This window comes from Camelina sativa, chromosome 1, assembly GCF_030686135.1.
Source record: "Camelina sativa cultivar CO46 ecotype springtype chromosome 1, ASM3068613v1".
Taxonomy (NCBI): Eukaryota; Viridiplantae; Streptophyta; class Magnoliopsida; order Brassicales; family Brassicaceae; genus Camelina; species Camelina sativa.
In genome coordinates this window covers 26,558,684-26,574,956 of record NC_141880.1, presented here as the reverse complement: position 1 = coordinate 26,574,956, position 16,273 = coordinate 26,558,684, and the positions used below count along the sequence as shown (strand labels likewise).

General features: G+C 36.4%; 1 protein-coding gene and 2 long non-coding RNA genes across 3 annotated transcripts; all 3 read left to right on the top strand.

The window, feature by feature from the left end:
- The first annotated feature begins 7,091 nt into the window (after window positions 1-7,091).
- On the top strand, window positions 7,092-8,279 carry LOC147950437 (auxin-responsive protein IAA2-like). The gene is made up of 2 exons (XM_087463108.1): window positions 7,092-7,540; window positions 7,635-8,279. The coding sequence occupies exons 1-2, from the start codon at window positions 7,365-7,367 to the stop codon at window positions 7,981-7,983; spliced, it is 525 nt and encodes a 174-aa protein (XP_087319234.1). The 5' UTR covers window positions 7,092-7,364; the 3' UTR covers window positions 7,984-8,279.
- A 5,546-nt stretch (window positions 8,280-13,825) lies between these two features.
- Window positions 13,826-14,376, top strand: LOC147950436 (uncharacterized). Its single transcript, XR_015596319.1, has 2 exons — window positions 13,826-13,972; window positions 14,104-14,376. It is a non-coding gene; the product is annotated as an uncharacterized LOC147950436 (long non-coding RNA).
- A 501-nt stretch (window positions 14,377-14,877) lies between these two features.
- On the top strand, window positions 14,878-15,381 carry LOC147950435 (uncharacterized). The gene is made up of 2 exons (XR_015556522.1): window positions 14,878-15,009; window positions 15,139-15,381. It is a non-coding gene; the product is annotated as an uncharacterized LOC147950435 (long non-coding RNA).
- The last annotated feature ends 892 nt before the right edge of the window (window positions 15,382-16,273 follow it).

The window sequence follows — 16,273 nt, the reverse complement described above, 5'->3', positions numbered from 1 at the left end:
TGTACGTATTTTGTGGTGTTATATAATTCGGGTCATATCACAAAACACACCCTATTCATAGCTCTATTTATCTACTACTGACACCTCAGGACCGCTTAAAGCTAATGTGAGCCCAATTTCATTAATACATACAAGAGAATAAAAACAACGTTAACTTGAGCCCAGTTTCAATATGCACAAAGGTGTCCACGTCATAAGTTGAGGTAAGTTCAGCTTTTAGTGGTCAATGCCAGAAAGGCAGGGTCATAAGTCATAACTTCATAAAACAAAACTGAAAAAAAATGTTGGCTTTGGATTCTTTGAACGGTGAACATATTAATGCCCTTTAATTAAATATTTATTGCATTTTGTGGCTTCAATATTTGAAAGAAACTAACGCTAATCACCGTGAACCTCTTTACTTTTCGAGTTTTATGGTTTGCTTTATATTTTTCGAGTGGCATTGGTAACGTTTGTATTTTTTTATTTTTTTTGTATGAATGTTAAATTATATTCACCGAAAAAAACAACAGTGGTCCAAAGTTGGTTTTACATTTTAAAACAACAGTTTAACAACAGAAGAGTTTAAGAGACTGAAATGGTTGAGAAGGGATGACTTTGGAACCAGAGCTGGAGTCCATTCTCATAGCCAGAGGTGGAAGTCAGTGTGAGTAAACGATTGCGGACTTGCTTGTCGATAAAGCGGCAAAGGGTGGATGACGAGGTAGGAGCTTCACCGTGCCTTCGAGCATTACGTTCCCACCATAGGCTGTGTATAGTGGATTGGAAGACATACCGCAGGACAAACAGGGGTAGGCGAGGAGTAGAAGAGTCCCAAGCCAATGTTGCCCAAGACGTGGTGAACCGGGCTCCCAGCAAGGTCTGAACAAGAGTAGACCACACGTTCGAGGAATAGGAGCAGGAGAAAAAAAGATGTTCTCTCGTTTCCCCACAACCCTGACAGAGAACACAATCTCCATTTGCAGCAGCATTCCACTGAACCAACTTGTCACCAGTAGAGAGCCGATTATGGTGAGCAAGCCAAGCTATAAAGGCGTACTTAGGTGTTGAATGAGTGAACCAAACGCCTGCAGACCAGGCACAGAGAGCGTTTGGTTGCCTTATCAAACACCAAGTATCATAGGAAGCGAATTTACTCTTAAAAGAACCATTCTTCTGTTTCCAGAGTGGACGATCACTACCTTGAGGTTGCACTGATTGGCGGATAGAGTCAAGAGCATCCTCAATCTGATTCAGAATATCAACACGATGCCGTCGTCGTCGATGCGAGAGGGCCTCTGCCACAGTACTCTTCTGTGGGATCCCCATATCAATACTACCCCGGTTCCCAAGTTGAGCAAACAGCGGACCAATAGGGCTCCAAACATCAAACCAGAATGAAGTTTCAGTGCCCGAAGATATCTCCTTTTTATGTAAATTCGCAGCAAGGTCACGGTATTGCAAAATCTTCCTCCACATCCATGATCCACCAACACTCCTCTCATTGACAGAGAAAAACGAACCAGTGCGGATCAAGTTCCTACGAACCCAGTTGACCCAAAGAGAGGTACTAGCAGACACTAGTCGCCAAATGAGCTTCAAAATACACACTGTGTTCGTATCCTGCAAACGACGAAGCCCCAGTCCTCCCTCATGCGTTGGTTTACACACGTCAAGCCAAGAGATTTTGGCCTTTTTAGTATTTAGATCCGGACCAGACCACAAGAAAGCCGAGAAGAGACTATCAATCTCCTGAAGGCATCGCTTCGGCAAACGGAAAGCAGAGAACCAGAAATTGGTGAGACTAGATAACACCGACTTGATCAACTGAAGTCTACCCGCGAAAGACAAAAACCGACCAGTCCAGCAGGGGATACGACTACGAATACGCTCAAGGAGAGGAAGATAGTCAACATGTGTCATAGAACGGGTGAGGAGAGGGAGTCCCATGTACCGAACAGGGAGGGAGCCCACAGAGAACTGGAAGTGCTGTAGGATGTCGTGCTGATGTTGAGTTGAAAAACCAGCCATGAACAGCGTGGATTTCTGAAGGCTTATTCTGAGGCCCGAGACAGCGGCAAACCTATCAAAAACAGCTAGAGTCTCCGCAATTGAGTGTGAGCTCCCATCAGTAAAGATGAGAATATCATCAGCAAAGCAGAGGTGTGTGAGGTTCATTGTTTTGCAGCGAGGGTGATAACCAATGCAATGATCAGTAGCAGCCTTATCCAGCATTAGGGACAGGACATTCATACAAATGACAAATAGATAAGGGGATAAAGAACATCCTTGCCTCAAACCTCTTTTGCTGTGGAAATAACCAGCTAACTCCCATTGACTTGCACAGAAAAAGAAGCCGAGCAGATACAGAGTTCTATCCAATGAATGAAATCCGCGGGGACATTAATAGCTTTGAGGATGTTGATAAGAAAAGGCCATTGCACTGAATCAAAGGCCTTGGAGATATCAATCTTCATCATACACCGAGGGGAGATGGACTCCTTGTGATAATCCTTCACCAATTCTGAAGCAAGCAACAGGTTTTCCATCAGAAGCCTATCCTTTATGAAAGCTGACTGATTAGGAGCAATGAATGAAGGCAATATAACCTTCAAACGATTAGCAATAATCTTGGAGACTACCTTATACAAGGAGTAACGTTTGTATTTTACCATACAAGCGAAGCTTTTTGAGGACGCTTTCTCTGCTATGGCCAAGCAGGAACAATGCAGAGCAATGAGTATAACGTGTGTGGACCGTGTAGTCTTAGTACCACTTTAATGGTCTATGCTGTACACTTTAGACTTTTATATATCTGTCTTCTTTTTCTGTTTAGAAAAACGCGTTTTCTAAACTTCAAATTATATCTGTAAAATATGATATTTTTCGAAATAGATAACATATTACACACATATTTTTCGACATATATATATATAAAAGATAAACGTTGATGAAATTTTGGCAAGACTTCATTATTGCGACTTTGCGAGGATACAATGTATTTTCCTAAAAAAGGTCAAAAGTACCACACACGTGCATATGTGTTTAAGGTACGGTATGGGTTACATGAATTGGTCTGATTTTGCTTTCTTTCCTCTGCGTTGGCTTTTGGCATTACTCGTCACGTATATTAGATGTTTGGGCCATATACATTTGCTACATTCCAGGTTTTGTCGGGAGTCACACGAGCGTGTACTTGATACATATGTATGGCATGCACATCACACATCTATTTTACACCTACGCATTTATGCTATTTGGATAATATTTCACGTTAATGTCATGATTCATTCAACAAAAAAAAATTATATCTAAGACTTGGCACAAATACTTGGAAATTTTGAAAACTAATTCCTAACTCTTAGTTTGGATTATTATCTTAATTGGTTCTCTAACTTAAGGTTTGATTACGTTTTTCATAATCAATCGCAAACATCTTGCCAACTCTAAATATATGCCACTTGAAATTTGGTACGAATGCTTTATGATCCGTGGTATAATTGCGGGAGTAGTCGGGTAACCGATACTATATATGAATCATTCGTTTGATCTAAACCATAGATTGATTTCCTTTCACTTTCATTTGTCGACTCTCTTTTCTACCACTAGACAATATAAGTAACAAAATCACTCTAATTTCTACATATTCTTGAGATCAGCTAGGATTTCAGCGTACAATATCCAACGAACTTTTTAGTAATTTGAGCCACAAAACAAAGAAGAGAGAACATTACAGGAAGGAGATGCAAGCGTGTGCATTTTCAAGATCAGAAATGAATCAGACCACTTGCATGTTTCTTGTTTGCCCAACCACTTCCAAGTCCCCACTCTCCTTCGTTTCCTTGCTCCATCTTCAGTTCACTTTCCACACTCTTCGTTTCTTTTCATACTACAAAAAATTCGAAATTAAATTTAGATGAATATTTTAGACCTATCTGTTGATTTTTCATATATACCCTTAATTTAACAATGTTAAAACTATACACTTGTAGTATATGAATATCTTAACAGTTGAATCTGAAAGAAAGATCTCCTAGGGAACCATTATTAGATTTTATTTTCTTTAAGAATTATCCTCTCCAACAACAACATCATTTATAATGTCTGTGTAAAGTGACACTAACAAGATTCCCATAATCCTATAACAGAGTATTTAAACAATAAACGACTTTTACTAATTTATGGCACCATTATTTTAACTGATTTCAGAACCGGAACCGGTCAGAAACATAGTGTCTCTCTCATGAATAGTAATCAATGCACCTTCATCAAGAAACAAAAACCCCAGAAAGATTATATCAAGATCGAATTAATTGACTGAGAGGATAACTTACACAAGATTCATGATCGGCTATATTTCGTGCCACGATCACTTATACGCTGTCCACAAGTTTCCTATTTTTTTCAAAAAGAAATAATTATTTCTCGACAATATTTCGAAGTTGGTTCTATGTTGCTGTCGGAGTGTATTGGCCCGGTCCCTACGTTGCCTTTGGAACAGCTTATGCTATGATTAATGCTTCAACGAAAAGACAGTGAGACATATCCAGCTAACTAGGGTTTCTCTTGTTTCAGTGTTTGAATCGTTTAAGCCCCTACGAAATATGTAATAAGAATCAAAATCAGATTCTTGTGTGGAGATTTCTTTGTAATTGTGATTTCATGAATCTAATACGATTCATGTGATCAATATTTCAAATCCTAACGATTATATTCGAATTTTGGATCAGAGAAAGGGAGTTTTGGATTCACTCTTTTTGTTTGAGATAAAATAACTATGAAAACAACATTTTATCTCCTAACCAGTTGATTTGAAGACCTGATGATTAAAACAAAGGCTAAAATAAGTACTTAAAGTAAGATATTACATTAATAGTTAATGAAAATCATATATATATGAAAAAACAAAAACAAACAAAAAAGAGAGAAGGTGGAGATAAGAACAAGATAGTGATGAGTCGAAAAGGGAACAAAAACTTTAATAATTTAAAGAGCCAACTTTTTTGAGCTATACACACGAATGTGATTTGTAAAAGACACGACTCTTTGGAGTCTAGCTTGTGTATGCATCACTAGACAAGTTGTGTGTTTCAACATCATTCATCTTCTCAGCTTAATTATAGTTTAACTTACTCATTTTCTCTCAAAGGTAAACATTTTATTATTATTTCTATCATCCTTATAACATGTTTTTTTTTTCTTTAGAAAATTTGAAATTAATTTAATGTTTTGATACGTACGAAACTATAGTCATGTCAAACATACTAAAGACTATAGTCATGTCACACATACTAAATTCAAAATTTCATAATTTTAATCTTCTTCATTTTCAAATTCATTTCCTTCGAGTGTCAATTGACTTTCTTCCCATAAACAAATCCTCTTTGCCAATTTTTTAACTTCTATTAGTAACAAGAAAACACATTATATATATATATATATATATATATTTATCTTCAATATATATACATGTATTAAGTCTATAAATACTTAGCAGTCTGAATACTCTTCTTGTACTTTCTTAAATCGGTTTACAATAAAAATGTTAAGTTTAACCAACAACGAGCTTTAGTAATCATGTATATAAGCATCACAAAGATCTCGTAGTTATCTCTTTAAAAAACACCTTCAGACTTAGACTAAAAACATGCATGAACACACAAACATGAAAAACTATTCTCAAGAAGTTTGTTTCCGGCCACCACGTTAACTGATTTTAGAAATCTGTAAAAATGGTTAACTTAAAGTAATCATTCGTGCAATTCACAGAAAAAAGGTATTCATTCGTGCATCTCCAAATTTGTGAGAAAATACATTGCATGAGTTCGTTATAACTGAAGAATAATACATGAAACTCTGACAATCAGAAACACTGAAATTATAGTATATATATAAGACGAGAGGCTACGTATCTTGCATATCTTTCTTTACTTATCTAATCTTTTGGTGATGGAAGGGGCAAGCACATAGAAAGGAATCTTTATCTTAAAAGGAGAGAAAACAAATTTTCTAAAATTGGTAAATCCACTGAATAAAGCCTAACGTTAACATCAAAACGCATGCGGATTTAGAAGTTTAATGAACTTACTTAAGCGTAATCTATGGGAGATGATTTATATTACCACTTTGGTTCATTCTTTTAAGTTCTATGATTCAATGAATACACAGCACGTGGAACCCTCACCCCACAACCCATTTTTGTAGGAATAATTAAGTGATGGATAATTAAAAGAGACATATACATAAGAAACGCACATGGCTTTACCATTCCTCTATCAATTACCAACACATTTGACCCTTATCCACATGGGTCTCCCTCTCCTATTATATTCTCCTTTACTAGAAATAAAAAACACACACAAAATTAAAATTATAAACATTTTCCAAGTCATACTATATAAAATGAAATGCAAAAACATGGCTTCGGAACACAAATATGTAACGTATATTATTCGGTATTATCTCAGATTTAAAACATAAAACTGAAAAGTAAATATACGTACAAACTTAATAAATTTCAACTTATGCACATTCAACAATGTTCTTGACTCAGAAGAATACTTGGATTCTCTATATAAATTCCATTTTTATATAAATTCCATTTTAGAAATGAACTATTAATCTTTCAAGTTAACAATGTATTTTACTATTTAAAAAGTAATAGAAGCAAACTAAAATAAAAAAGAATCAAATTCACATCAGCCTTAAGGTAACATGTATATATTAATACAATACTTATTATACAACAAATGGAGTAACAATCATTACCACTTGATATTTTCTTTATAACCTGCACTATACACTTTCAAAAAGAAAATAAAAAAGAAAAAGAAAAAAATGAAAACCACTTTAATAATCAGTAAATAAAATGTTATAATAGTACACATGTTTCTGTTTTATTTTATTTTTCTCTGCTTGCTTTTATTCCGGGTCGGCCGATAGAATTTTCATCATTTCGTTCATTTTTAATAATTCATTCTTGGTTATGATTATTTATACATCCTTTGATCAAAAGAAAGAGAAGAGAGATGGACGGCTAAGATGTAACGTAAACAAAGTTGGCGGAGGGAAATGTGGAATTTATAAATTAAACAAAAGAGTCGTGTCCACATGGGCGGCCTTAGCCTTCGTTGTCCCACTTCTGTCCCCTTGCCTCTTTCTTGCCTTTCTTCCTCCCGACAACACTTCTCTCTCTTCCTTTAACCCTAAATTCGATGCTCCTTTATATATATCTCTCTCCCCTTTTCCTCTAAACTCATCAACCAAACTCACCAACAAGAACAAGAACAAGAACAAGAACAAGAACAAGGAAGAAGAAGAACAACAAAGAATACAAGAACACACACAAGAAGGAAAACACAAAGATTGATATTGATCCAAAAGAAATGGCGTACGAGAAGAAAGTCAACGAGCTTAACCTTAAAGACACGGAGCTATGTCTTGGATTACCAGGAAGAACAGAGGAAACCAAAGAAGAACAAGAGGTTTCTTGCGTTAAAAGCAACAACAAGCGTCAATTTGAGGAAACTCGTGATGAAGAAGAATCTACACCTCCTACGAAGTAAGTAGAGAGATCTGAGTTTTCCAAATCGATTTCTTTCAAATTTATTGGCTCTTGAATAGTTTTACTCAATCTTTCTTTCCTCAATTTACAGAACTCAAATCGTTGGATGGCCACCGGTTAGATCTTACCGTAAGAACAACAGTGTGAGTTATGTTAAAGTGAGTATGGACGGAGCTCCATACCTCCGCAAGATCGATCTCAAGACATACGAAAACTACCCCGAGCTTCTCAAGGCGTTAGAGAACATGTTCAAGTTCACCGTTGGTGAATACTCTGAGAGAGAAGGATACAAAGGATCTGGATTTGTACCAACATACGAGGACAAAGATGGAGATTGGATGTTGGTCGGTGATGTTCCATGGGAGATGTTCTCTTCTTCTTGTAAAAGGCTCAGAATCATGAAAGGATCCGATGCTCCTACTCTAGAAGCTTCCTTATGATCCAGAGAAGATGAGAAGCTTTTGTTACAAAGGAGATGACTAGGATCTATGAATGAAAAAAACCCTTTTTGGTTTGATTCTGATCGGAGTTTGACTAAAGTTGACCGCAAAAACGAAACTTCAGGGGTTTTGTCCGATGAGAGATCCATCATCCATCTCCAGTGATGTTCTTTTTGTTTTTGTTTTTAGATTTGATGGAGTTTGATGTAAAGATACATGAGCTTTTATGTATAGTATAATACGGACACATATACACAATATAGATGTTTTAATTAATTAAATAGCAATGTTCTATTTTTTTTTTTTTTTTTAACACAAATAGCAATGTTCCATAATGTTTTCTGTTCTTGATCAACAACATCATATTTTAAATTTCTGAAACTTATACACATTTGTTTGATTAAGGTTAATATTATCTTAAGAAAACTCTAATTCATATTTACTTTGTTTGTGCATGAGATTTTTTTGGTATTCTCTGATATTTTTCTTTTGGTATTCTTATTTGTGCATGAGATGAGATGATTGAATGGTTTGGTAAATTACACCCTCAGTTTCAATTTATTAGATGTCCACGAGATTTAAGAAACTATCTTACACAATTTTGTTGTTTTCTATATTGAAAACATAAATTTATACCTAATATAAACAATTCAACCGATAGTAATAGTAAGAAATACTGCAGAATATTAGTGATTACCAAAGCTAAAGAGTGTAAGTTGAATTTGCACATAAAATTGTAAAATCTAAATAATACTCCCTTTGTTTTAAAATATAAGATGTTTTGAGTGAAATCACGCATATTAAAAAATGACCACTTTTAAAAAGTTCAATTAATCATAAAGAACACGGCATAAAAGAAATAATAAAAAAAATATAAAAGTAATCTAAAAGATGTCTAAAAAATTAAAAACATGTTATATTATGAAACAAAGAAAAATTCTAAAACATTTTATATTATGAAGAGAGAGTATGAGATAGAAGAAGAAAACCACTAAAGCACTTCTATATGAATTTTTCTTAGGTTAGATCGATTAATATTAGTTTATTGTGGGGATAGATTAATTATTTTGAGTTTCCTAACAAAAGGAGAAAGTTTGTGTTATCGTCTCATATTTTTAAGGCGAGTTGAGAGCGTGTGAAGTTTCATTGGTCTCTGTTTCTGACTGAGATGAATGGTGTGTCAGCTTTTGTTCCATCTCAATTGGAGCTTCTTGTAGTTCGAAATCTTGAAAATGTAGAATCTCCAAGAGCTGGACATAACCTGGTTTAAGGTGTTTTGAGAACATTCTTATGAGAGACAAATGTGGAGTTGTTTCTTTGGGATCCTGGAGGTGTTTCAGGGTTATACATGGAGGGAGAGCTGAACCAGAGACAAAGAGAGGGGAAGAAGAAAAACTAGATCTATTATGTGTTTTCTTCTTCAAGTTTCTTTGTAGTTGTTAGTTCTCTAAGCTTGTATATGAAACATTTGTGTAAACCTTGAGTGATTGATAGTGGATGTTTGTGGGAGAAGGTTCCCACACGAGATGTATCCTCTACATGAGGGGAACTCATTAAATCTCTGTGTTATGTTTATGTTATGCATATTGATCTGTGAAGTAGACAAGGAGTAGGGGCAGAATCGCGGTATGCGGTTCACTACAAAGGTGAATTGGGGTTTGTGATTCTCAACATTATTGATTTTTTGTTTTGTTTTTGTTATCCGTGGAATGATCATGTTTCTGACCATGTGTTGGTGTTTGTTGTATTTGTTTGCTTCATATGGGCTTATCTGGTATGAATTATGAACTGGACCTATATTGATGTGTGTAGCCGACCATAAATTATTCGAGTTGTGTAGTCTGCTAGGTAAACTGTGACACCGCGGTTTTAGAGACTTGCAGAGAGGTTTAAAAGAATTAATTTGGCCACCAAAGTGCACTTATCTTTTCAGTCAATGGTCCTGAGAGAACTCCACAGTTAAGCGTGCTTATGCTAGAGTAGTCTTAGGATGGGTGACCTTCTGGGAAGTGACTGTCGGAATTGTGTGAGTGAGGACAAACACAGGAAAAGATCATGTGGTGATTTGTAGGGAAGGTAACAAGTCAAAGCCTCTTGGACTTAGCAAACCAGCCGTCAGATATGGATAGGCTCACATGCCTAGTGAGAGGACGTGAGGCCCATTAAAGAAGGTGGGCCTATGGACTGGGATTGGACATGGGGCCCACTAAGAGGTGGCGGTCGGGGCGTTACATGTGGTATCAGAGACGAACCCAGACGAGTGTGGAGTCGAGTGGACTCACACCGTTGGGGATGATGGTCTTGGTGCGCAACGAGGACGTTGTGATCTGTTAGTGGGGGTGAATTGTGACACCCCGGTTTCAGAGACTTGCAGAAATGTTTAAAAGAATTAATTTGACTACCTATGTCAAAAAGTGCACTTATCTTTTCGGTCAAGGGTCGTGAGAGAACTCCACAGTTAAGCGTGCTTATGTTGGAGTAGTTTTAGGATGGGTGACCTTCCGGGAAGTGACTGTCGGATCATGTAGTAATTTGTAGGGACAGTAACAAGTCTTTATAGCCTCCCGGACGTAGCAAACCGACCGTCGGATATGGATAGGCTCACGGGCCTAGTGAGAGGACATGAGACCCATTGAGAAAAGTGGGCCCATGGACTGAGATTAGACATGGGGCCCACTAAGAGGTAGCGGTCGGGGCGTTACAAGTGGTATCAGAGCTGAACCCTGACGCGTGTGGAGTCGAGTGGGCTCACACCATTGGGGGTGACGGTCTTGGTGCGCAACGAGGACGTTGCGATCCGTTAGTGGGGGTGAATTGTGACACCTCGGTTTCAGAGACTTGCGGATAGGTTTAAAAGAATTGATTTGGCCACCAAAGTCCACTTATCTTTTTGGTCAATGGTACTGAGAGAACTCCACAGTTAAGTGTGCTTATGCTGGAGTAGTCTTAGGATGGGTGACCTTCCGGGAAGTGACTGTCGGAACTGTGTAAGTGAGGACAAAACACAAGGAAAGATCATGTGGTGATTTGTAGGGAAGATAACAAGTCTTTAAAACCACCCGGACGTAGCAAACCGACCGTCGGATATGGATGGGATTACGGGCCTAGTGAGAGGACATGAGGCCCATGGACTGGGTTGGACATGGGGTCCACTAAGAAATGGCGGTCAGGGCGTTACATAAACCAACATAAACTCTATGGTTTTACTATATAAGGGAAGCTAGGGTTGAAGAAGGCCATGTCGAATGCTGTAATGCACGCACAGAAGAAGCTGGTTGTATGTTGGTGGCAACTGTAGGACGCTGTGCAAGGTAAATGTAGAGGCACACACTGTAGTGTAGAGAGCATTCGCAATACGTCGAATAGGGAGCATGCAGTTGTGCGCAAAACCATGTGTAAAGAAGCAAAAGCTCGACTAGGGCTGAAGGGCTGAGAGCCCGACATAACCTAGTCTAGGTTTAAGGTGTCTGAAGGACACTCTGATGAGAGACAAATGTAAAGCTGCTTTTTTGGGGTTCTGAGGTATTTCAGGATTATACACAATGTAGAGCTCCGACCGACACCTTGCGTAGTGAGCCCATATCCACTCCCGGTCCATGGGCCAACCTCGCTTAGTGGACCCCACATTCACTCTCACCACATGGACCCACCCATATATGACGGTCTGTTTGCTACGTCTGGGAGGATTTAAATACCTTTTTACCATCTCTACAAATCACCACATGATCTTTCCCTGTGTTTTGTCTTAACTCGCACAATTCTGACAATCACTTCTTGAAAGGCCATCTCTCCTGAAACTAGTCTAGCTCAATCACATATAACTCTGTAGTTCTCTCAGGACCTTCGATCGAAAAGATAAGTGCACTTTGGTGACATAGGTGGTCAAACCAATTCTTTAAAACCTCTTCGAATGTCCCAGAAACCGGGGTGTCACAATATAGCCCCACTAACAAATTGCAACATCCTCGTTGCACACCAAATCTGTCACCCCTGACGGTGTGAGCCCACTCGACTCTACACTCGTCAGGTTTGGCTCTAATACCATTTGTAACGCCCTGACCGTCACCTTGCTTAATGGGCCTCATGTCCATTTCTGGCCCAAGGGCTCTCCTTGCTTACTGGGTCCCACGTCTACTCTCAGCCCGTGGGCCCATTCATATCCGACGGCTAGTTTGCTACTTACGAGAGACTTTAAAGATTTGTTTATCTTCCCTACAAATCACCACATGCTCTTTCCTGTGTTTTGTCCTCACTCACACAGTTTTGACTATCAGTTTCCAGAAAGTCACATATCCTGAAACTACTCCAGCTCAAACACGCTTAATATTGGAGTTCTCTCAAGACCTTTGATCGAAAATCTAAGTGCACTTCGGTGATATAGGTGGCCAAACCAATTCTTTTAAGCCTCTTTGCATGTCTCTAAAACCGGGGTGCCACACAAAGAAAGAGAGGAAGAAGAAAAGCTAGATACTTTATGTTTTCTTCTTCTTGTTTCTTTGTATTTGTTCTTTAAGCTTTGTATATTAAACATTATGTAAACCTTGAGTTATTGATAGTGGATGTTTGTGGGAGATGCTTCCCACACGAGATATACCCTCACATAGAGGAGAACTTGTAAAATCTCTGTGTTATGTTTATGTTATGCAAGTTGATCTGTGAAGTAAGCAAGGATTAGGGGCAGAGTTGTGGTTTGCGGTTCACAACAAGGTGAAATCGAGATATGTGATGCTCAATAAGTGGTATTAGAGCCAGTTTCGGGATTTTAAAGACTCAGGCATGACGCTGTAAGCATACAAGGAGGATCTAGAGACTGTTGTAGAAGACTCGAAGGTTAAATCGGCTATGGGGTTGGTTTAAGATGGAGTGTTATCTACAGTGTCTTATTCAGGTTCATGTATACATGTGTTAAGGTGATTAGGAGATGGATGTGAAAAGGGAATCAAAGCATCATCCAAAAGGCTCAAACTATGAAATAGGAATTTAGTTTCCGCTGTGGTCACAAGGTTCATGTGATGTTCTGTTTTGAAGCTTCTATATACTTAAAACTATTTCAGTTAAGGAAGAACACAAGATGGTATCTTTTTTGGACTGGTATTAGAATGTCAAGATGGTATCTTGTTTGGACTGGTTGTTGAAAGTCTGTATGCTGGTATTAGAAAGTTAGAAATTGGTTGAAGATAGTCACATATTTACTAAGGGACGTCTTCAGAAGTGAATCTTTATGTAAGAGGGTTGTAGGGTCAACAAGTTATGTCGAAGATTCAAATGAGTATGAAGATAGACTAGAAAATTTGTGTAGAAGTGGTCAGATTTGAGAGGTGTTGGGTGAATGGTTAGGTCTCAGGAATGGATCAGGTTGTCAGAGATTTGAAATGACTTAAATCTAGGTAGGTTTACAATAAATAAGAATGCAGAGAATACCAAAAGTCAAAGTTGCAGCCAGTGAGATTTTATTTATCAGGGTGGAGCTTGTTTTTCAAGATAACTTAAAATTTCTAAAAGACTTTTTTAGGCGTTGCAAAACTGTGCAGGATTTTACAAGTATGTGCAATGATTCTACAAGGCTGGCACAAGGTGACTAGAGGATATGTTTTACGTTAAAAAGAGAATCAAAACCCAATACGTTTTGATTTGCCTGTTTACATCTACAAAAATGATCTAGTGGATGAATCTTCTAAAGGATTTACTTCCACATTAAATCTTCATTACATTTAATTTTAATTATATATAGAAGGGAATTAAAATAAAAAGATTGTATGATTTTGCATCTTTGACCAGGAAAAAAATCACTTACCATATTTTTGTGTTCTTAATCTATATATTCAATAATAATCAGTCTCGGTAAAGAAGAAACACTCACTAGAAGAAAAGGTTTAGGAGAAAATCATTAAAATGGCCATCACTGAAAGAACTTTGGTAGCATTTTTTTATATTATTCTCCTAATGATATCTTTAGTCCACTGTTTTCCTACACCTGCCGAAAATCCGAGTAATTGTTTACTGTTATTTATACCTAATAATTTTGTAATTATGAACATGATGATGATGATTTCACTATTTGTTGTTAATTGGGTTATTGATTAATTATTGTTACTGATTAATTATTTGTTGTATATGTAGGCATTGGAATACAGGAAGAGAGAAAAAGATGCTTCGAAAAGTATACTATATGCTTATTCCCGACTGGTTTAACGGACTGCAATGCTTATTGTAAAATAATAGGCTATAGTTACGGCATGTGTATTGACCGCAAATGTTGTTGTATTGATGTTATAAGTCTACCTCCTAGACTAGCTAACTAGTACGGTTCTGTAGAAGATGAAACTATATGATCAAATGTATTGGTATCTGTTTAAATTTTTTTTAATAAACTATACTCGTAGTTGAGTACAATATCAAAGTTTGCTATAGATTTTCAAGAACTTACAAGATATGTCTTACACGTTCTTTGTAGATCTAAAACAAAAACAGAACACTACGAGAGTATATATGTTTTTCTCTTCTGAACTACAACCGTACCAAATCCAAAATAATTCAAAAGGAAGCAAAAAATAAATAAAACAAATACAAATCTTGACATAGTCATAGGCTTTGCAAGCGCAACTGTTCCTTTCAACTACTGCTGATTCGTTTTCTACAGTAATGACATTGAAAACTCCTACAATTTAAAAAAAAACCCTTAGTCAACCAATGGACCAAGGAGGCTTCCACATTAAACCTTCATCAACTTAATTATAATTATATATACAATATAATTTATAGGGAAATAAATTTTTAAAAATTGTAGGATATTTTTGCATCTTTGACCAGAAAAAAAAAGAGACAAATACCATATTTTTGTGATCTTAATCTATATTACAATAATAATCAGTCTTGTTAAATAAAAAAAACACTCGTTATTATAAAAAGTTTGGGAGAATATCATTAGAATGACCATCACTATAAAAACCTTAGTAGCATTTTGTTTTACTATCCTCCTCTTCATATCTTTTGTCCACTGTCTTCCTACACCTGCCAGAAGTCCGGGTAATTTTTTACTATTATTTATACGGTTATACCTGATCATTTTGTAATTATGAATATGATGATGATGATCTCACTATATGTTGTTAATTGGATTATTGATTAATCATTGTTAGTGTACTTTATATGTAGGTTACGGACTAGAGCTTAAGAAAAACATATGCCTCCATCTTTGTGATTTGTTAAGTTTAAAATCCTGCGATGATTTTTGTAAAATAGCAAAATTTAGTTATGGCATTTGTATTGGAGAAAAATGTTGCTGCGTTGATATTATACATATACTTCCTAGCTAATTAGTACAGCTCTATATAAGATGAAACTATATTATCAAATGATGGTATCTCTGCTTAAAAAGATAAATCAGTAATTTTTTTCTCTTCTGCCTCTTCTACTTAAATACGAGACCTGTAAATTAGGGAAAATAGATTAACAACCAAACCAAAACGTTTTGAAAGAAAGCAAAAAGAATATACAAACCTTAAATTATAACGTAGTCATAGGCTTGCAACTTGCAAGCACAAGTGTTCCTCCTACTTAACTGCTGCTGGTTCGTTTTCTGCACCAAAGAAGTCCTCTACGTTACGTACCTCAAGGCTTTCTAAGAATTCTTTTTCTTTTTTTGGATTTTGAAGACTTTTTTCAGTTAAAAGCACAAATGTATAGAAATAATGATTTGATGCATAAAAAATATTAATTTTAACAAATAAAACAAATAGTATATATACATAGTTTGAATGGTCATAAAATGTTAATAAATGTACGGTTTGTCTAGAAGATTAAAATAAAAAATCAAATAAATTGAGACAAACAATATCTTTTATATATGGCATCATATCTCTTTTCCGTTTCTATCATTTATTCTTAGTGTATTCTAATCACTTTCTAATATTCTTCCACGTCATTTTATGGTAAAAAGATTGTATAATTTTACATCTTTGGCCAGGAAATAAAAACACTTACCATATTTGTGTGTTCGTAATCGCTCTCTCATATATATATATATATATAACAATAATCAGTCTTGGTAGAAGAAGAATCACTCATTAAGAGAAAAAGTTTGGCATAATATCGTTAAAATGGCCATCACTACAAAAAAATTTAGTAGCATTTTGTTTTATTATTTTCTTCGTCATATCTTTTGTCCATTGTCTTCCTGCATATGTCGGGAGTTCGGGTAAGTGTTTACTGTTTTTATACCGGATCATTTTGTAGTTATGTACATGATATGATGATTTCACTATTTTTCGTTAATTGGGTTATCCATAAA

Bases quoted from the DNA above. Each gene is read 5' to 3' on its own strand.
- LOC147950437 (XM_087463108.1), top strand. From the start codon at position 7,365: ATGGCGTACGAGAAGAAAGTCAACGAGCTTAACCTTAAAGACACGGAG. The intron at 7,541-7,634 runs GTAAGTAGAGAG...CTCAATTTACAG, and splicing joins GAATCTACACCTCCTACGAA to AACTCAAATCGTTGGATGGC.